At 33.9% G+C, this 23,047-nt stretch overlaps 2 protein-coding genes and 1 long non-coding RNA gene across 3 annotated transcripts in view; 1 reads left to right on the forward strand and 2 right to left on the reverse strand.

Annotated features, from left to right (window-relative positions):
• Positions 1–121: 121 nt before the first annotated feature.
• LOC125060539 (guanine nucleotide-binding protein-like 3 homolog) lies at positions 122–6,363 on the reverse strand. Its single transcript, XM_047665502.1, has 9 exons — positions 6,182–6,363; positions 5,657–5,946; positions 5,388–5,568; positions 4,434–4,658; positions 3,759–3,942; positions 2,885–3,107; positions 2,178–2,285; positions 1,294–1,458; positions 122–457 (listed from the first exon to the last, which is right to left on the reverse strand). Exons 1-9 carry the CDS (start codon positions 6,198–6,200, stop codon positions 140–142), a joined length of 1,713 nt encoding a protein of 570 aa, XP_047521458.1. The 5' UTR covers positions 6,201–6,363; the 3' UTR covers positions 122–139.
• Positions 6,364–7,526: 1,163 nt separating this feature from the next.
• Positions 7,527–23,047, forward strand: part of LOC125060168 — a 53,782-nt gene continuing 38,261 nt past the window's right edge. The window contains exon 1 of the mRNA XM_047664937.1: positions 7,527–8,495. Within this exon, the coding sequence (XP_047520893.1) occupies positions 7,670–8,495 (826 nt within the window). The 5' untranslated portion in view covers positions 7,527–7,669. The remainder of the gene's footprint in view (positions 8,496–23,047) is intronic.
• Positions 12,357–12,994, reverse strand: LOC125060171. The gene is made up of 2 exons (XR_007118810.1): positions 12,737–12,994; positions 12,357–12,647 (listed from the first exon to the last, which is right to left on the reverse strand). It is a non-coding gene; the product is annotated as an uncharacterized LOC125060171 (long non-coding RNA).

Consider the following 23,047-nt stretch of genomic DNA (forward strand, 5'->3'; position numbering starts at 1 on the left):
AAACGTTACGGTGCGTTACATTGTGGGGGGGGGGGTGTAATCTCCAAAAATTACGTGACGAAATACTTAATTACCCGGTGTGTATTTTTGAAGTAGATTAGTGGAACAATAAAAAAAACAATTAAACATAAACATTTAATTACAAAGAAAAGTCTTCTTTAAAACTGTAGTCATCTTTGTTTATTGACGTTAATGTGACAGTCTCCAATACATCTGCCAATTCGACGGCTTTCCTTTCGTTCCTGGCCCTTTTCTTTTTATCCTTCTTAAATTGCATTTTTTTTATTTGATTCAGTTTGGTGTTGCCCTCAATTTGCATTTCGGGGTCTTTTTTCGTTCTTTCGTTTTTGTTTGCTTTGTCTAATTTTGGGCGAATATTAACAGAACGAGGTAGAAGGGTTGTGTCATCATCTACTTGCATTTCGTCTACTGCTTTGACTGGTCCTGTGCTTGTTATCTGTAAAAGTTATATTTAAAATAAACATTCTAATTTATTAAATAGATTATGCGTGGAACGAGAACGGGCGTGAACTAATAAATTTATTTATTTATTTACACTTTGTTACCATAATATACAAAATCATACATATAAAAAAACAAAAAAAAATAGGTTACATAAGTTATTAGGCAACTGGCGGCCTTATCAGTAACAAGCGATTTCTTCCAGGCAACCCTAATTTGGAACAATAAAAAGAAACACCTAGAGGGTAAAGTAAAGGAGCCTATTTGAAAAATTATCACGAAGTGGACATAACTATAAAGCCAAGACAAAAATAATTCCAGTGCCACAGATTTTTATAATTGTTTATAATTAACAGACCTCATGAATCTATAAATTTGTGAAAAATGTACAAAAATCCGTGTGATACTTTTGAGTACCATATAGCGTGCTCTTTATAAAACGAAAATAAATTTTATGTTAAAATGCCTGTCTATATTAATAAATAAAAAATATAATATTTTATCATATATATATTTTTTTTATAGAACATGGCGCAAACAGGCAGGAGGCTCACCTGATGTTAAGTGATACCGCCGCCCATGGACAATTAATGCCAGAGGGCTCGCGAGTGCGTTGCCGGCCTTTTAAGAATTGGTACTCTCTTTTTTTGAAGGACCCTAAGTCGGAATTCGGAATTACTTCAGTTGGCAGCTGGTTCCACATAGTGATAGTGCGCGGCAAAAACTGCCTTGAAAAACGCTCAGTTGTGGAACGGCGGACGTCGAGGTGATACGGAATTTTACTTAGAATATTATGTATGTATATATATTTAATTATAAAATTCATCTTACTTTGATAGCACCATCGTCGACTGGCACATTAAGAGAATTGATGGCCTCAGTCTCCATTGCCTCAAAGGAATTGATATCGAACTCCTGCGCAAGCGTTGACACAATTTTCGCGTCCACGTGCACTTCGGAATCTAACATCTCTGGCGGCTCTGTGAAATATCGGACCTGGAAAAAAATTGAAATTACTAAGTACATTTAGGAGGCCTATGTCCAGAAATACTTCACGACAGTTACAGTCAAAATCTGTTATAACGACATCAAACTCAAACTCAAAATATCTTTATTCAAGTGGGTAACCAAGTACACTTTTGAATCGTCAAGTTAAATTAATCGTAAATTTACATTTACTACCAGTTCGCAAGTCAAGGGCGTAGAGCGGGTAAGAAGAACTGGCAAGAAACTTTCCGCCACTCTTTTTAATCGCCAAGTATTGTCATACAAATTGTTTGAACTGGAGCAATTCAATCCCAAGGATTAGGATCATTTAAGTAGTCCTCATCGAAGGGACTACTCTCATATTTGGTCGTAAAAACCGATAGTCGTAACAGCCGATGACTTTGTTATTAAATACCTAATACAATAGAATTCAGCCGGGACCTGTGATTTTGGTCAATATAACCGGTATGTTGTTCTAAACAATGTCGTCGTAAACGGTTTTGACTGTATATAGTTAAAATATGAATATATCAGAAATATAAAAGAATATCATAAATCATTAATTATATCAATCTTCATAATATCAAAAACTTATAGGGTTTTGTCCCATTTCTGAAGTTCATCCTTACGTAATCGAAGTTAAATTTATATTGCTATTAATAAATTTTGCGTTAAATATCTCTCTATTCTTCATACATTCTCATAAAACGATAAATCGACTTCCATACCTTTCCCGTATTCCAGTCATTTAAAAGTATTCTCGCGGCTGCTTCTTGGTCTGGTACACCTCCTTTCTTATACCGACCCATCCGAGAGGCGACGCTAGCGTAAAATTCCTGAAAAGGCAGTCCGTTTTATGTATTTTTACATTAAATTCTCCACTTACGCTTGTGGAACATTTTTTAAACCAGTAATAACAATAAACATAGTTTTTACGTGGACTGTTAAGATATATGATAATTATGTAATATGTTTAAGCGCCACCTATCCGCTTCGGTACACTCAATCGATTTTAAGATCTCTACGGCAACAGTAGACTTTATTTCTTAATCATTCACTACAGTCGATAATTCTTTGAAATATTTAATCTGTAGCTAGAAAAATAAGGTCCTAACATTTTTAAATCTTTAAATTATTATACATACATACATCAGTGGCGCTAAAATTTTTTTAGAATCTGTTTCATAATCTTTTGTCAATTTAATAGGCAAGTAGGTGATCAGCCTCCAGTGCCTGACACACGCCGTCGACTTTTTGGGTCTAAGACATGTCGTTTTCCTCGCGATGTTTACCTTCACCGTTCGAGCGAATGTTAAATGCGCACATAGAAAGAAAGTCCATTGGTGCACAGCCGGGGATCGAACCTACGACCTCAGCGATGAGGCTTCAAGAACAAGAACAATTCACTTATATACACACACGTAAACATACTGACCTGTGGCGTATTAAATTCCGGTATGCAATACAATGCGACTAGAGTATGTTTATTTGCTCGTTGAAGTATAGCATTTGCAGGTGTTGTTGGGTCCTTCAAAGCTCCTACTTTGATCGCATTCTTCAGAGCTACCGTGGCATCAGTCTCGGAACCACTGTGGAACACTATTCCGGGACTATCGAGTATTTTAATCTTTGAATCCAGTTGTACCGTTTGCATTTGTCTGAAATTATGAAAATTCTATATGAAAGTACCTACATATATATAATTTTACTAGCTGACGTGGCAAAGGTCGTTTTGCCATGTATATCATTTATAATAAAAAATTGGGGTTGATTGTAGAGGGGTGAATATTAGGGGTTGTATATATTTTTTAATGCTGTATCATAAAAAAAATTTTTTATCTAAAAATTAAAAAAAAATATATATTTAGGGGTGGACTACCCTTAACATTGAGATGAGAGAGGGGGATGAAAAATATATGTTGACCGATTCTCAGACATACCCAATATGCACACAACATTTCATGAGAATCGGTGAAGCCGTTTCGGAGGACTAACTACAAACTTTATATATTAGATTATTCATTATGCATAAATTAAATCAGTACTGCTTTAAGTGTTTTGGCCTCATCGCATCTCTTTAATTTTATTTTTAAATCATTAGTAAGTATTATTGTTTGCCTCCTTAGTCAGTAGAGGCAAATAAATTGTGATGTTAAGAATATTTTGAAAAAATATTTTTTTGTTACCATAGAAAAAAGAAATTATTAAGTAAATATCTATTTTCTGAAATGCATATTGTACATATGCATTAACTCATGCAGTATACACGAACACACCAACTAAATTTTTCAATAGAATAACCAACTCACTTCGTAATACCAGGTGTGCTCCCAACATTACAAGCCCGAGAACGGTTCAAGCTGTTGATAATAGAACTCTTGCCAACATTGGGGAGACCAACAACACCAACTGTTATTGAGGTCTTTATACCCTTATTACGACAATAGTTACCAAGGAGACTCATCAGCAACTCTGCACCTACACATGCCGAACCTGAAAAAATAAAATCGATCTTAAATGATACGCAATTTTATGTATGGAAAAGTGATTGTTCCTAGACCTAGATAGGTCAAGCATATATTACTGGTTCTGATCCGATCCGTGCATGGCACGCGATGTTATTGTGCTTGTACTTGCATTTCGTTTAAGCTCATCTTCATAGAAGTAGACGGTATAACCTTTACAATCGCCACTGTATAAATATTAGCAACAACTAAGTAGTTATTTTTATATATGTTCCACAATAATAATGTTTCCCTGTTGGACTTTCAATCAATATACATTTTATTGGATTAAAAAGGATTTAATTATCATATTTTTTTAAAATAAACAGTATATAAACATTTTGACACACAACGGGCCAAATGGGGGTGTAAATGCAGAAACAGAGTTCACACTAGTGAATTTTCATGTGTGATACATAATTAATTTTATCAGCTTTAATGAATACTTCCACAAGATTAGAGTAATAATTCTAATTATACCTTTCATTTCTTTCTCCTTGACAACATGTTTCATTTTCTTCCGCCCCAAATTGTGTTGTTGATCCTGTGTCGATGCCTTGAATGGGACAGCCGGGGCTGATCTTCTTAAATACTTGAGCCAGGCCGTAAGATTATCACGGGGTACTAAGTCGGCCTTGTTCAAAACTATGACTAGACGTTTGCCCGATTCCCTAACTGCTTCTTCTACTTGGACACATCTTGTGCCTAAAACAAATAAGTACATTAAGCACACAAATAATGTTAATTTCTCACATAAATTTATGAATTAGGGCTAAGGCTTTAAAATATTTTTCATATGATTTAAACATACAGTGTAAACTCTTTATAACGTCTTTTGTTATAACAAAAAACTCACTACAACGTAAAAATGAGATAAATTTATTCGGTTTAACCCAATACCCATACATTAATTCTTCCCTCCCTATAACAAATAAAGAAGCTTGGACCCATGAAATTCGTTATAAAGAGTTGATTACACTGTAATATAAATCACTTGAGTAGACATTTTCTCCAACAGCAGTCATTGTAACATTTTAGTGTTTTATACCTTAGTCAAAGTATTATTTAATTATTACTTGCATAAAGTAGTCTTTTGTTTAACTTATAACATTAAACATATTTTGTTCTCTATAGTATTTATAAATATAGAATCTGTATATGTAAAAATTAACACCTTGAGTCCCAGTACAAGTTGAGTACAGTGGACTCTGAATATAGTCTGTTCCTCAGAGATATTATAGTGTAAATAACCTAGGCCAGGCTAGGTAGGTTGAATAACAAGATGAAGACCTGAATATATAAGATATAAATATAAGAGCTGAATATACTTGAATATACAAATCTTTTGGTGGAAGAGACTTATATTTATTATTATAGCCCAAGCATGTAGCTTATAGGAGGCTAAGTCCAATGGATTATTAAAGTATGCCTTACCCAAAGGATCCCTAGCATCCACAACTTCCAAGATAACTTCTGCTTCTGTTATAACTTTCTTAAATTCCCGGTAGTATGTCTTTAATGAATTTTCCTGCTGTCTGTCTTTGCCTATATCATCATCAACATCATCGGTTTTGAATGCATCATGAACTTTACCTCTAGCTTCTGCATTGGCTACCTGTTACACATTTAAATTCTTAATTATAAAATGTTTGTTAATTTTCAAGTATTAATTAAGTTTTATGTCAATTAAAGCTTTAACTTACAAGTGTATTCATGTTCCCAGAGACATTTTTCTTCTCCTCCAGGTTCTTCTGTTTTTCAAGTTTAGCCAGTTCTCTCCTCTTCTGTCGTTCTTCTTCTTTATGCTTCTTAACTGCTTCAACTTCTTTTAAAATATCTTCTTTAAATGGGCACTCATTTGGAATCTGAATAGGCTTTGCTTTTTTTGACTTAGGTTGCTTTTTTGTTTGCTTTTTTACTTTTCTGTTGTGCTCTTTAACTTTTTTCTCAATTTTATAACGTAGACGTGCTGGTTGACGTTTCGAAGGTTTCTCTGTAAATAAAAATTATAAATATTAACAGTTTAATACGAAGCATGCTATTAAAATCAAAACATAACCTATGATTTACAAAAATAATTATATATTTTTGGTATGAAAACCAACCACATATGTAGGCCACCACGATTGTGAGAAATATAATAGATTATCTAATTACATGTTTTATATAGTTTAACTTACATTAAAGGAAATGTAACGATATAGGATATTGATACAGAAGGTACTTACTCAACTTAAACTTTGCCATAATATGATTTTAAATAATTAATGGACAAAAAAAATAGTCTATAATGTAAATGCTTAGTAACTATACTGATTTTTTTTAATTGTACTAAGAATATAATAGATATTATGTGACTTATTTCGTAGCGCACACGTTTTTAATCATACTTTGTATGTTTTGACTTTTCTCTTGCACATTCCGAGTACTGACAATTGACATAGTTTTGACCATTTGAAAGTTGACTTTGTCATGTCATGTCATACAGCTGTACGTCAGCTATCAGCCCGAAGACGACTGTCGTTTCATATAGAGAAACATTTTTTCGTTTGCCAACTTTTCAGAAGATACCATTTAGAATTAAAAATATTGATTAGCAGTTTCTAGTAATTACTTATACATATTACTATGAACCCTCATAATAAATCATTTAAGACTAAACCTATTAAATGTAGCTTTAGCTACATATTACTTAATAGTATACAAACAAAAATACCAAAACCCATTATACTGGGATAACTGGGGAGTTATAAATGTTTCGTCACTCGTAATGCCTAACAGCAATACTTTTTAAGATTTTGCAATAAAAACATTGATTTATAAAAATGCAAACGATTCGTTTAGTGCTTTAATTAGTTTTCAAAATGTTATAGGGTTTAATTCATACTTTGTCAATATCATCATTAGCTTTGATTTAAAAATATAGTGGAATAAATATTACTAACTTTTTAAACGGCTCCGAAATCCTTATCTTAAATAATCCCACTAACATCTACACCTACAAAGAATTTAAAAATAATGTCTACTTGTTTCGTCTGGATTTTGAAAAATGTATCTAAATTGCCAACCACAATAATATGTCGAGATGAGCAGATAAAATAGTACGAGTAGTCCTTATCATCGTGCATTTAATAAATACAAAATAATTGCGTAGGTACGAACTGCATTATAATTTATAATGCATATTACGATACTTTTTAATCGTATAACATAACCAAATACTCTCAACATTTTCAAGTGTACAAGTTTTACAATCCATAATATTTAAAGACAATTTTTTTAAATTCAATTAATAACTCATCATTTATTAAGATACTTGTAAATTTGAAATGCCATGTAGCAACAGCTGCGTTCAAATTGCAATTTGCAAACTAACCGCCGATTATGCCCATATTATACCTGGCACAGGTACGGGCAGCAACAGGTAATTTCTAAATACGAGGGGTACACATTCTAAACTGCACTAAAATTTCACCCCTATATTTCTTGAGAATACAGCATATTATTACTTATCTGTGTATATGATATCGCTTTGTTGAATGAAGGCGGTCTTGCATTGGCTGACTGGCGCGCAGCGCGCTAGTTTTAAACCGAACGCGAAGGCAGACGCACGTTCATTTCACGCGTGTTTATCGAAGAAAACTTTCACGATTACTCGAATCACGATATCAAGTTATGTGCGCGAACGCACGCTTCAATAAACATCTCAGTGGTTCATGACAGTGCCAATGTCTCCCAGCTTAGAAGGGATCATGTTTAACAGGAACACGAACTTGTCAGCGCGCCGGCCGTTGCTCGCGGAACCGCAAAAGCCTATTGTAGTTCCACCACGAGCGCCACCACGCGATTATGGACCACAAAGACCCTATCCAGCTACGAGAAATTTAATAAATGAAAGCACTTATGAAAAACGAACGGAATATTGGAAACCGTCAAATGTCGAACTCGAAAGGCGATTACAAGAGAGCCGCGCACGTGAAAAGGTCGGTTACTTTCAAGATAAAGTAATATCACCGGATTTGAGCTTGGACCGCAGGGAGGCTGAACTCGTATTCAGATTTGATCCACACGCATCAGCTGAATATCTATCGAATCAATATAGTGCACCCGCGGTTCAGTATGCAAAGCCTTCAGCGCCAGCGAACGGGTTTACGAACCGTTTGCCAGAGCGAGACGGCCCTTTTGTATTTGGAGTTCATAGCCCGAGCCAATTCCCTGTATCCCGCCGTGATGATGACGACTATGATTATTCTGAAGTGGCGGAAGAAAATAATCGTGCTGTGATAGAGGATGATGACTCGGGTGACTTAAATTGCTGTGATAAAATGAATGAGTGGACTGTGCGTGACAAGAAAGGAAAAAGAACTTTAAATAGAATGTTTCAGATAAAAGATAGAAGGAGAGTGAAGTGTGGTAAGAAGGAAAAAATTAAGTGTGTGTTAGTTGGGGATGGTGCGGTGGGAAAGAGTTCATTAATAGCTGCTTACGCCCAGGATACGTTCAGAGAGGAATATCAACCAACAGCATACGACACATTTAACGGTAAGTTATAAGATACAAATATGCATTGGTCAAATACAAAAAAATATCCGCTGTGAATTCACTATAACTACAGGTTATCAAATTCACGTAAAAAACGATACAAAAACATATATTTATCTATAGAAACAAAGCAAGTACAATAAAATTCCAAATCTTTATCACACCTGGCCCTGATTTGCCAAGATAAATACTGATTAGTGCACTCGAATAATTGTAAACGATAAGATCATTAGAAGCGAAGAATCACCTAAAAATGGCGAAAAATATATTTTAAAATGATATAGAAACTTTGTAATGAATTTCCAGAAAGTTCCCGTATTATTCGTTTTAATACTATCAAAATTTTCCTTATTCTTTTCGTAATAAAATGTAAACATTTTGTCGTTATCTATTGGTACCTTTTTCCTTTTAAGTCTTTTTTGAGCGGTAAATGAGTTTCTAAAATTCTTTTATTTTATCTGTCTCGCGTTTTCATATTATTCCTTCGGGACGGGAACACCGTCAAAGAACACAATAAATATTATAAGGATGTTGTTTGCATTGTGTCGTGCTAAATCATTTGCGCGTTCATATGACTGCAGTTATTCTCTACAGTATATCTGATTCATTCGAAGATATTGTGAAAATATATTAATTGAATGTTGATCCAGTGCAGAAATTGCATGTTAGCAACATTAAACTAATTGAATAACCTGACTCTTTGTAATACATATCTTAAATTATTATAATAAGTAAAAATAAAATGTTTTTAAGATTCCTATGAGGTCGGGAAGTTATACTGAATGAATAACTTAATATATAACATTTCAGTAGAGACACAATAACATAATCATCTTTTGAAATATTATTTATTTTGAAGTAAAAATTCATTCGAAATTAAAAATATTGCTAATTAAAGCAATATTGTGACATTTCACGTTACCGACTGTAAAAATTAGACTCAGCTGGTTTCTTTTAACGAGTTCCTAATTACTTCATAAATTAATGTCGTTGACGTCAATAACGAATATTTAATGAATGGACTCATCGACTCCGTAACATAGATAACGCACGTGGTGTCCCGTTTTTGATTCCCGGATACACCGGGATTGTAGGCGCAGAAGTGTCCCTACTAAAAGTATGATAAAATGTAAAAAAAAGTGTTTGTACTTATGTACACGCGTTAGAAGTTATACTTCTTTGGCGCAACAAGATAAAAATCTTTTCAAAAATGTTTTCTTTCGCCTAATTTTGTAGAAAAAACGACACTAACAATAGAAGAATTTACTCTCATCATTTTGCCCTAACGCGCAAAAAGAAGTAGGTACCTACATAACTTCATAAATAAATTACCTGGTAACGTCAAGCAATGTTAAAGTTAATATTCAATATTTTTGCTATTAATCATTTCTATTTTATATTACAGACCAGAGATCCACTGATATTCCTCCCAAACTGTTTAATTTAGTCTATAGCTAATTAACTTTTTAATTAATTTTTAAACTAGTCTGTGACTAACAGATAATAATTAATTTGTTATAGTCTATTTATTCTACCTTGATCTGGTTTATTTTCGCGATTTTGATGTCACCGTTGCAATATTGATAGCTTATCACTCATGAAAAATGTAGTTTGAGTAGTTTTCCAACAGATAACAACTCACCTGTTCGACCTTTATAAGTCTTTAAGTTTCGGGATCTTAAAACATGTTAACAAAGAGTTTTGTAACCGACATTGTGGTCAGTATCGTTAATTAAATTCCTAATGCTATATACATTAAGAAAATACCTAAATAACGGTGAAATTTAATGTGCAATTAGTTAATTAGGGAAAGAAGGCAGATATTTATTTAAATCGTTACTTAATAGTTGTTAACTATAATGAAATATTATTAGTAGTTTTATTCTTTAACACAATTATGTCTCTGCTAGTGTAAATTTGAAGAATTCGTTTGATATCGTTAACCTGTACTGATTTGTTATATTTTTATGTTACTCCATTTATCAGCGAAGGATTGACGAATTTATTTTGACAGATTCTACAGACAAGACTACAACAGATTCTAACCCTTGGCTTAGACTTTAGAGCTTGTTTCCCATCCTTTCTCCTCATTCTAAAATTTTTAACGTTGGCAAAACTGTTCGGGAAATCAAAGAGGTTAGAATCTTAATGTCGCAAGTGAATTCTATGTTGTGAACATCCACTAAGGGATTTGTAAAATTCATACAAAAGGGAATTAAGAGGTTATTTTCAAAGTTAAAAGCACTTATAGTTTCGATCTCATTAAATCTTTTATAAGTTTGTTTATATTAGTAATTATTATCAGTATGCATCAGTTACGTGGGCCCTACTGTAGATTTTTAAAATTCATCCAGTGGTGGAAGTCTTTGGCCGCATCTCCTTCATAGATGTAATCAAGAGGGTCTCGACACTAAATCTAAGCAGCAAAAGTTACTCTGAGATTTGCCGGTATCCATACGTTATTTATTGTAGGTACAATGCGGTGTTAATAGCGTGTTAATAGATAAATCTTGTAGGCTTTTTAAGGACTTTATTTAGGGGAAATGACACTATGATTTATTGGTAAAATAAATAAAAGATAATGAACATTTTGACTTGTTATTTACTCTTTTGGTGAAACCGAAGTTTGTATGTATACATATTTATTTAAGTTTATCATATCATACATACTAATATATTTACAGCATGTTACTAAGCTATTTTTCTAAAATATATGACAATTTTGGTAAACATAAATGTTATTTAAAATTAAAATATGTACAAGTAACTTTTGCTTATTGTTTAGAAAAAAACAATCCAGCAAAACAGCGGATTAGTCATATGAGAAAGGCACTTAAAAATGCTTTCTTTATAATTGTTCAGCCCACTACCGAATTCATAATACATATATACTAAATATTAATTTTATTTAAATGCATGCACACATACAGCACTTCTTCCCAAGATTCTTTTTCCTTTTCTAAGATTTATTACTTTACACACAAATACAACATTCTTTATAAGTATCTAAAAGCATTCCATACACAGGTCAAAGCACCTATTTAATATGGATCTTCTATTCTAGACACCAATTAATGTTGTCATCAGGTGAATACACACAAGTATGGCCGGATGCGCGATCGACATAATACCCGCGTCGAATATATATTTAATTATATAAGTATTATCAGTTTTGAAATTATAACAAGGCGAGCAAAGTGAAGGCCGTCAACTCACACGCGAGCCGTTGATATCTAATAGTATTCTATTAAAATATATAGAAAAGACACGATACCCTTTTGTATGTAAAACTTATGGAAATTAATATATAAGCATAGAACTATATTTTCTAGATATGTACTAGTATACATTGTTTTATTAAGACATTTCAGTAAATTACTAACTTGGCATGAATTAATTAAATTATTCCCCTTATAATGGTTAATTTTTATTTACTGGCAATACTAATCTATGACAGCAACGCTCTTACCGGCTAACGCCCGAACTCAATAACCTATCTCAATCCATATTCCACCATCTGAGTAATCTTAATCCAAATGTTGTAACAAGAGTGCCAACAACTAATCGACGGATTGTAATAGCCATCTATAGATACAAGCTATCCATGGGAGGTCGTATCGGTGTCTGTGGATACCTTTGTGTGAAAATGACAGTTGACGAAAGCTCGATTTCAAAAGTTATAGGTCTACCAGGATCTGATGGCAAAAAGGGAAAAAAGAAATTGACGCTAGCAATACTGGGGAAATTGGAGTAAAACGTTTTGATACTTTTTTTCCCTTATAGCGGCTGATTCTGTGTGTGATAAATGCAAATATAAAAATTTATCCAATGTGGGGTTTGAAATTTAGATGAAAACTCCAATTACTCTGTTCATGAGTTTATTAATTAATTAAGAACTTGAAAATGGTTCCAAATACTGCACATCCATATAAAAGTCTTCAACGAAGTATTTATAATAAACCTTTCCTCCTGCATCTCAATTAACCGATCTTGTTCTATGAACTGATTTTCAATTTTTATAACATGTTCACAAGATTTTCGCCATTCATCGATCCCTATTTGAGAGAAATAAACAGTGTACAACTCATTTATCTTGTTTCTGATCAATTCTAAATCAAAACTATCCAAGTTTATTTGTAGTATAAGAAACCCCTGAAACCAAAGTTTAGTATAAGTACATAATATAATACACACGAAAAATCCCATAAACCAAACTATCAAGACGTGTCATTCCTACTAACCAGTCAACGCTTGCACATGGCTCAATATCGATGATTGTGTATGTTCTGCATCTTGTTGACCAAGTATTCTTTGATAAACATTGAAAATAATATGTCTTGCTTGCGATCGAAGAGTTTTCTTCGACATTTTCATCACTTTTTAAAGGAAATTTGAAGCCAAACCAAAAACAATTCCTCGAAATTTTAGTTGACAGATGAAATTTTTCTTTTATTGCCATATGTAAATCGCTAATTTTTAATTTTTTTTTTTGCCATCAGATTCTGGTAGACCTATAATTATTTTTAAAGATTTTAACTTACACCAGTTTTTTAAATACTTAAAAAAACTGTTTGTTCTGTTTTAAACATACACATGTATATTTTAATGTTATTTGTACGGTTTTATTCACTTTATTTGTTTTACATTGATTATCAAATATGAGTGTAAACTCGGTAAAATGGAACGACAAAGAGCATTTTATCCGTCGCCAAAAATGGATTGTCTTCGAGGGTTTGGTTATTGGGATGCAGGTAGGAGATCGATCGACTGTCACTGTCTGATCTCAGATTGTTTTCAAACTGAGATTGTGGATTAATTATTGGGTTCGGGTAAGAAAACTATGTGGCACTATACGCCTCGTTTGAACGTGTATTTATCGCTATTCTTTGTCTATGTTCTCTTCTGAAGTAACCGCTAATTACTTAAAACCCGTGTGATTTTAAAACAGTGGTACCACAATGGCTTCCTTGTGCTTACAATGGAATCCTTATAACGGTGGTTTCTCTTTAACGCAGGTAACTAAGGTCCGGCGCCAGAACCCAAAAATACCATTATTAGTAGGATTATTCTACAATTACCAAATATATTCATTGTTACAATGTTGAAAATAGTACCGAGAGTTTTTTACGCCGGCTTTTTCTCTCGGCCCTCTGTCTTCTTTGCTGATGAGTAGGGATGTCTACCGATTCAATTTAATGAATTGAAATAAGTGATACCTGTATCTTATATTCCATAATAAACGTATATAATTTTATTTTAGTAAACGCTTAAGCAGACAACAGAGGATTTACTTCTAAATCTTAACAGAACCAAAAGATATAATAATAATTTAATAATCATTGCGGTCAGGCCAGTCATTACAACATGGCATATGTATGATTCTTCCGCTATTAAATGGATTTCACAATCACGTGGTACAAAAATAAGCAAACTGTCGTTACATACTCGCCTGTTTACTCCAACGACCTTATATTATGAATAGGGGAAATTATAAATCCATAATAGGCCCAGATCTAAGTTAGAAACGAGACTTAGAGCTAAGTCTGACCGATGTCAAAAATGTATTGCCTTCAGTCATAGTTCGCGCTTCAGGATCTAATAAGAATTGTCAATTGTCATAAAACAATTGTCGACATTTTTACGTCGATAAAAGTTGATAAGAGTATTCAGATAATCATGATCTAATTTTGTAAACAGCATATAGCAACAAAATAGATTTTTGCAAGTTTGTATGCTGACAAAGTGATTTAGGAAGTGGCCATTTCACAGAAATTCTCAACTAATAATGACGTATTCTTTTCTCACTGTTTATTAATGTAATCTGATATATCACTTGTTTTTGTATCTTTGGCCTAGGTTTAAACGGTCGATGCCCGACTCTGACATTCTGACATCGGACGTTTAAAACTCGGCCGTGCCAATGGAATTTCCTTTATGCGCAAACGTGTTGCTCGTACGCCAAACCGCGTCTTAAGCAGGGTCCACACTATGCCGGGGTAGGCCGGGCGGGCTGACCCGGGCGTCCTAAGCCGCGTTGATGTAGTCGCCCCGGGCGGCTTTGCCGGGTTAGAAAATGCCGGCCCGGGCCGTGCCGATCCCAACCCGCATAAAGTAGGTACAGATCAAAGGAAGCCGAGCCGAGCCGAACAAAAATATAGAGTGGGGACGTGCCGAGCGGCTTCAGATACAATTAAACCTCCGACCGAACTAGACGAATTATTTTATATTTGATTCAGTTTGTTTAAGTAGGGTTTTTTATTGTTCATTTTAAGTACTCTTCAATTAAGTCACCAGTCTTGGTGTTGAAACTAAATAATGTAGGTAGAAATAACCCGGTTGGCCTTGTTTTCGGTGTGGACGTCGTGGCGGCCCGAACGTACCCGCGCGGCTTAGCCCGCCCGGGTCAACCCGCCAGGCCTACCGCGGCATAGTGTGGACCCTGCTTTAAACACAAAAATCTACACGTGTTAGACACAGGCCTTTATAAATTTGAAAGAGGCCAACTTATTTTAGGTACCATTATTATTATGTTTGAAGTCCTAAAGGCACAGCGCAGGTTTAAAAGACTTAAAAAAAGGTTTCATAGGTACTTAGTTCGAACAATTCTTTTTGCTACGTGATATTATTCTGTTCTTGAAATAGTGTAGCAATATTAGATAACGTGAATTCTGTTAGTGTCACATCCCAAACCCGTTTATGTTGTAGCTCGTATTTAGTTTCGTTTGTTATTTTAAAAATTTAAATTGTTGTTTTTAACCGTTTAAGTGTTGGCCTAGTGGCTTCAGCGTGCGACTCTCATCTCTGAGATCGTAGGTTCGATCCCCGGCTGTGCACCAATGGAGTTTCTTTCTATGTGCGTATTTAACATTCACTTGAGCGGTGAAAGGAAAACATCGTGAGGAAACCGGCTTGCCTAGACCCATAAAGTCGACGGCGTGTGTCAGGAACAGGAGGCTGATCACCTACTTGCCTATTAGATTGACAAGTCATAAAACAGATACAGAAATCTGAGGTGCAGACCTAAAAAGGTTGTAGCGCCAATGATTTAGTTATTTATAACTGTTTACAGAAAGTAAAAAGTTATAACGAAGCAACCAAAATACTATTTTGATTTAAAAAATTAAATTAGATTTACAAAATATAAAAGAAGAAAAAAAAAGAGTGCGTGTACGCGTGCGAAGTATAACTTCTTACGCGCATTATTAAAATAGTTATTGATTGCATGCAAATAATTAATTACAATTAAATAATCAAAGACTAAAAGACAAAGGAGTTATTATAGGCAATAAAGTTCAGTTTACATTTGAAAAATTAAATAAATAAATATTTATTATTATTCATTAGGTAAGTGTTACATAAATTCTATCAATATTCGAATGTTGTTTTTAAATTATGTTCAAAGCCGGTAGCATCTTCCGTGGGCAACTTCATACTGATAATTTTGTGTCACGGTGCGCGCGCATCGTAAAATTTCACTCCCATCAATTTTTCATAACGCGCCTAAAGAAGTATGTATAACTTCAAAAATCATAATGGACACAATGGCCTGATAAGGCTTATCACTAGCGATCAGGCATAAATAAGAGAAACATCAATATAAAAATTGTGAGGATAAAGGTATTGTTACTGTCATATAAAACATAGATTATATTCCACAGACTATAACAATCTCATATAATTCCATTAATTTGGGTCAAGTTATCAAGAGCAAGGTGCAACATGTCTCGTTATAAAAAGTGTTGGTAAAGGCATTGACATGAAGCCATAAAAGTAACTATGTGAGAACAAGAATTATATCCTTTTTTTATGTATAATATATTTTTAATACAATAGGGCTAACGGGCTCACTGTAATGGCCGATTTACATTATCTTAGTGTTTAGGAGAGTGCTTTAGTACAAATTGAAAGGCAAGTTCTTTAGCGTAGCGTTTACTAAAGAAAGTAGCGTTTACATGTTTCAACTAAAGTACATACTATCCTAAACACTAAAGGCCGATTTACATTATCTTAGTGTTTAGGAGAATGCTTTAGTACAACTTGAAAGGCAAGTTCTTTAGCGTAGCGCTTACTAAAGCAAGTAGCGTTTACATGTTTCAACTAAAGTACTATCCTAAAGCACTCTCCTAAACACTAATGATAATGTAAATCGGCCTTAACACAGCCGCCCACGGACACTTGCATTTCCACAGGCTTGCTTGTACCTTTTTTTTCGTGTGAAAATGCGTTACGCATACCCACCCGCGGCACAGTTGCCTCATGAAGGGTTACTCGCTGCTGTGCATACCCACTAAAACCCCACGATGCCACCAGCAATCTCCCGAGGCTACAGCGAAGGCTGGCAACCTTTTTTAAAAATTGGTACGCTCTTTAAAATAGCTGTAGTGCATCCGTATGTTCAGTTGAGCTTCAACGAGCCCAGAAACCCAGAAAGCATTTGTCTTTTAAGTATAAAATGGTTACATATTTGACTGACGGCAAAAGCTTTTATATTTAAAAAGCACACTCCTTTAAACCGCAACGCATCAGCTAACATGAGTGTCCATAGGTGATAGCTTTTTGTGGCAGTTCCCATATCATATAAAAATGGTGATTTTCAATGACTGTTCGTATTTTATCTGGTTTTAAATTATATGAAATATCACAGTTATAAGGTAATACAGCGAAAGCTAAATCCTACATAAGTAACCTTTCTACTAGTACGAGTTTATTTACATCTTTATAAGTAGCAGTATGTTCTGGCTCTTAAAATATTTTGGAAGTGAATATAGCTTATGTTACTCAGAACTAATGAGTTCAAAAACAAAAAATCACCAGTTAGTCTTTTTTTAGGTCTCAGATTTCTGTATTTGTTTCACGATCATTAGTCATAGGCAAGCAGGTGTTCAGCCTCCTGTGCCTGACACACGTCGACTTTGCTTTCATTCACCTTTTAAATGCGCACATAGAATGTCCATTGGTGCACAGCCGGGGATCGAACTTACGACCTCAGATGAGAGTCGCACATTGAAGCCACTAATCCAACACTGCTGCTAAAGGCCGATTTACATTATCTTAGTGTTTAGGAGAGTATTTTAGTACAAGTTGAAAGGCAAGTTCTTTAGCGTAGCGTTTACTAAAGCAAGTAGCGTTTACATGTTTCAACTAAAGTACTATCCTAAAGCACTCTCCTAAACACTAAGATAATGTAAATCGGCCTTAATGAGTTTATTCGTTACAGTAAATTTTCCTCTTTATAATATTCGTTTAGACCAGATGACCTATAATTTTTTTAAACGTGCTTAAAGGAAAAGTAAATTTTAATGAAAGGATCTGTATATAATTCTTGTTTTGCGATTGCAACACTGTTTTTGATAAACTCGTATATTTCGCAATCAAATTCGAATTGAGACCATTCACACTATTAATCCAGTTTCATACTAATTACATTATAAAACAATGTAATAATGCGTAATTATTACGTCTGATGACTTAAATTCTTTTATTATACGAGTAGGTAAGATTTAGGGTGAGATGAAGAAACAAAACTTACCACAGACTAAACAATACTTCAAGGCAATTTTGACGACCACTATGTCTCAACCAAATCGACTTTACGTTCTCACCTCACGCTCACCCTTAAGTGACTCCTTAGATGACTTCAGCATTAAAAAAAACTTATTTATAGGTATTTTAAATAAATAATAAATTAAAGTTATTTTATATGTATTGTATGTGTGTTTATGGGTATTTTAAATAAAAAATAAATCAATTTATTGTACTGTTTAAATCTAAATTATGTACTTTAAATTATTTTCACGCATTCTTGTAAATCTAGCTCAAGGCTAAAAAAATGTAAATATGATATTACAACTTTAGTAAAAGCAAGTTATATACAAAATTTATATGAAAATATTTGAGAAATCATTACATATTTATTAGGTAATCACGTATATAGTACAAGTAATGTAACATCACATATTTTTGAATGTTTGTTTAATGCCGTCAACAGTTTTCAACAATAGACAGGAATCATCCGATTAGGTTTTTCATTAATAGGATTTACTTAATGTGAATATTGAAAATGCCGGCAACGCACTCGCATAAGCATTGTGGCTTTAGCCATACACGCCATACGTTTTTTATGTGCAATTTCATAGGGCTCTAAAGCAGACGTCGCGGAACATAACCTCTACATTGGTATCAAGATCGCACACTGGAAGTTACAAAGAAATGTTCAGAGATTCAAGAGTATTATTCGTAAAGAAACATCAGAAAGAGATTCAAATTTGAAATAGGATTATTTGACAATTGACACGCGGGCCCACCTTTTGATATAATATGCACAGTAATTTGTCGTCTCTGTCGCGTTGCCCTTAATTAAATAAATTAATCTATTCAAATATTGCTCACATAATCTTCAGTAAATATTATCCAGTTCCTTATTTACTGAGGAAAAGTTGTTTAATGATAAGATTGTTTACTCTACATACACCCTTGGTGGCATTAGGAAAACTAGTTATTAAAACATACTTAATTATTTTGTTGTTTCAAAGTTTAAAACATATTATCCCATGTTTGAACACTTCATTATTTAGCAAGGCTCCTTATTGTTCATAGTAATATTTGTGTGGAGAAGATATTGGTGACCTCGACCATATTTTCTTTTCTTGTTCCCAATATGACCGCACCTCCTTTCTGAATTCCTTACAATCACTACATGTTCCGTTTCCGACTAAAATCTCCTGCCTTTTACAGCTTGCTTATCCTTTATTGTATTAGAATGTATTATCTTCTTTCATAATCTATAATAATATTAAGATTTTGAAGTTAAAACTATTGCCATAATATAAAAAAAAACATATATAATACTTAATATTTTTGGGTTTTGTAATCATCTAAAGTAGTCGTAATTCAATTGTTCATAGATTTATTAAAGACATGACAATTGGGAAGAGCTACAAAAATAACAAGTAAAACGGGTACCAAAATAAGGGTGCCGCCTACACAGAGGAAACCAAACAGAATTTAATGTAAAAGGCCGGCAACGCTCTCGCGTGCCCTCTGGCATTGAAAATGGCGGCACTTAACATCAGGTGAGCTTCCTCCGCGTTTGGCCCAGTTCTTTAAAAAATTGTAATTTACATCAACTACGGGTACAATTATCGATATTAAAAGTACATATCAAAGCGAAAATTAAATCATTATTGAATGGCGAAAACCGTTACCGGTTCGACGTATTAAGATGTAGTGAGGTAGTTCATAGTAAAAGTCCGTTAAGTATCCGGGTTTTGCAACAGGGTCGCATTACAGAGGTCCTAAGGCTCTCGAAAGTTTGTATGAACTACCTTAATTTTTGTTACTAACTTAAAATTTACCAGAGAGAGACGGCCTTATTAAGGAAGCCTTAAAAGAAGGTATGTATGTACCCGTTAACCTAAAAAAGTGAGTCAAAGTCAAAAATCATTTATTCATAAAGGTAATGTACACTTACGCACGTCAAAAAAGAAATATACATTAAATGCTTCTAATTTTACATTTACTGCCAGTTCTCAAATCAAGGGCATAGAACGGAAGAGAAGAACTGGCAATAAACTCTCCGCCACTCTTTTTAATCGCTAAGTTTTTTGTTTTACACAACTTTGTAAGGAGCTGCAACCATTACACCTTGTTCCACGTGACATCTTAAGTAATAAACAATAATAAAATAAATTTAAAACAAAGATTTGTCCTCTATCAGCAGGAGGCATGATGAAAGAGGAGCACTCACTTACATTCTCGTGATTTTGTGTGATACGCATTTTCGTGATAATATGTAACATTAAACTGTATAATTTTATTTCCAACACACAAATATAAGGTATAAATTTTACGTAAAAGTAATAATAATTATTATTGTTAAATAGAAAATTAAACAAAATTAAAAAGTTTTGTCCCTGTGGCATGACTTTAATGCTGGCAGCATTTCGTCGCTGTATTGCGATACTTATTCTTTGAGCGAGGAAAGCACCAGCTCTGAGGTCACCGGTACTATCTACCAGGTAATTAAATATTGAATTACCTGTGCACTTGAACCCAAGAGGAACACCCAAAGGGATAATCAAATCTTCCGACTGCTCTGGGGCCGCGCCAGTTTTTGTGCTTGTCCAACAAACACTATATCTATATACTATTTTATGTCTTCATAATTATTATTACTAAGAAAATCTTGCTAATAGTGTACTGATAACACGGTCGTTGGCGTGTGAATTCGCTCATATTCACAATATCGTATAGTGTAAAGTTTATCCAAGTATCAAATTACGAATTTCTGCATATATTTAGTTTACTTGTGTAATAAAATTCATTTCTGTCACTTAATGTTCGTCATGATTTTGTATAACAATACATTAGTTAAAAAAATGTATGTGTGTCCTATATTATACTAGAGAGAGGAAAGATTTTTGTTTACATAGAGATCACGACAGCTTAGAGGTGCAATCATGAATACGTAACAAAATGAGATAATGTCCACAGATGGATTTTTCTTCCAATATTCTATTAATATTACTATGTATTACTTTGAAGACTTGTCAGGTTCATTTTACCTATCTATTTTGAGTTAAGTTATACTTATTTTGGCACGTTAGGGAAAAATTAAGCCAGTAAATTTTTACGATGCGCGCGCACATCGTCACAAAAAACCGACACCCTGAAGTTAGCTATAGTCAACATTTTAGTTTTTTCTATTATTAGTGTCGTTTATTCTACAAATAACATTTTTGAAAAGATTTTTATCTTGTAACTTCTAACGCGTGTATATATAAGTACACATACGTTTTTTATGTAGGCTCACCTGATAAGAGGTACCTACCGCCTATAGACGCTCACATTGTCAGTGTGCCCGCAAGTGCGTTGCCGGCCTTTTAATTGGTACGCTCTTTTCTTGAAGGAATCTAAGGGATCATACAGTAGTCTAACCGCCTATGTTTTAACCGGGATATGCGAACTATGGCGAAATTTTTCAATAGTAAATCATCCTGCAATTACTGATGCAGGTAATAATCTAAGAATCTACAAAAAATCTGATTAACCAGGTGACAGTTAACCCAAGCCAGCTGTATCTTCGCAGCTGGCTCTTTGTCCTTAGTGAACGGCTTCGGGCGTTTGGGGAACGTTGTTTTTTACCTTTATAACCGGCCTGTTGGATTCAAAAATAAAAACAGTTTACCGACAGTCGTGGCATGTTAATTGCTTTTTACGGTCGATATCATCGAATAACGTTTCTAATTTTCTTTTTCTTTGTTACATAATCGTAAAATTGATTTTACGGTATTTGATTTTGGGATGTATGAATGAGTTTGTCTTAAAGGTAAGATTCAGAGATTCAAAAACGAGAAAAATCAAGTCCAGCCCTGCGATTCTGTAACTCACTTTTCGAACTCACACAGCGGTTTTCGCATCGGCGGTCGCTCTCAAATCAGTCGTGAAGCAGTCATTTCATGATTTGGCATTCTGATAAACAATAAACTACAAGCTCCCACCTTTTCAGAATGCCAAATCATAAAATGACTGCTTCACGACTGATTTGAGAGCGACCGCCGATGCGAAAACCGCTGTGTGAGTTCGAAAAGTGAGTTACAGAATCGCAGGGCAGTTTGACATACCAGAGTGACACTTAACGTAGTCTTGTTTCTGAATATCAACCTTAATGTGTATCTGTTGATGTTCTTCTAAAACGTTTTTGTCTCTCTGTAACGATTATAAGTTCAGTAAACGGTCATAAATATCTTTAGTACTGTGACGTAGATAAGATTTGTTTGTAAAATAATGGTTTAATAACTCTTATGTATATATAATAGGAAGTATATACAGTCAAAACGACGACGACATTGTTAAGAACAACATACCGGTTATATTGACCAAAATCAAAGGTCCCGCTGAATTCTATTGTATTAGGTAGATACTTAATAACAACGTCATCGCTGTTACGACTATCGGTTTTTACGACCAAATATGAGTAGTCCCTTCGATGTCGTTATAACAGATTTTGACTGTATGTACATAAATATAGGAAGTATAGTATATAATATGCGTAGTAAATACAATAAGTAGTTGCCATACAAAATCTTGTAAGGAATGCGGTCACTCTTTCTGGTTCTGCGCAGTACCAAATATTCAATCTTATACCGCTGAGCGCCAAAATTTCAATAGTTCGTGTTTTAATAATATGTACATATATTTTATTTATTTATTTACACTTTGTTGCATTATAATATAAAAATTTAACATAATTACATTTAAAGGAAAGGCAACTCGCGGCCTTATCGCTTTCGAGCGATCTCTTCCAGGCAACCACTGTGAGAAAAGAAAAAAAAAGTATTAAATTAGATAAGGAAGGCAAGAAGTGCAAAAATATATAAATTACATATAGTTGAAGGAAAAAAAAAGAAACTAAACAGGATCAAAAAACAAATAAAGGATACATGAGAAAAAATATAATAATTTAATTTAAGATGAGTCTCATTTTAACCTTAATACATAAAAACTATTGCACTCTTTCGTCTCTTTCAGGCGACTTAAATTTAAGCTGTGAT

The sequence above is a fragment of the Pieris napi genome, chromosome 21, assembly GCF_905475465.1.
Source record: "Pieris napi chromosome 21, ilPieNapi1.2, whole genome shotgun sequence".
In the NCBI taxonomy this organism is placed as follows: domain Eukaryota; kingdom Metazoa; phylum Arthropoda; class Insecta; order Lepidoptera; family Pieridae; genus Pieris; species Pieris napi.

Bases quoted from the DNA above. Each gene is read 5' to 3' on its own strand.
- LOC125060539 (XM_047665502.1), bottom strand. The intron at 3,943-4,433 runs GTATAATTAGAA...TTATTTTTTCAG, and splicing joins CAAGGAGAAAGAAATGAAAG to GTTCGGCATGTGTAGGTGCA. The intron at 2,286-2,884 runs GTCAGTATGTTT...CTGCCTTTTCAG, and splicing joins CGGAATTTAATACGCCACAG to GAATTTTACGCTAGCGTCGC.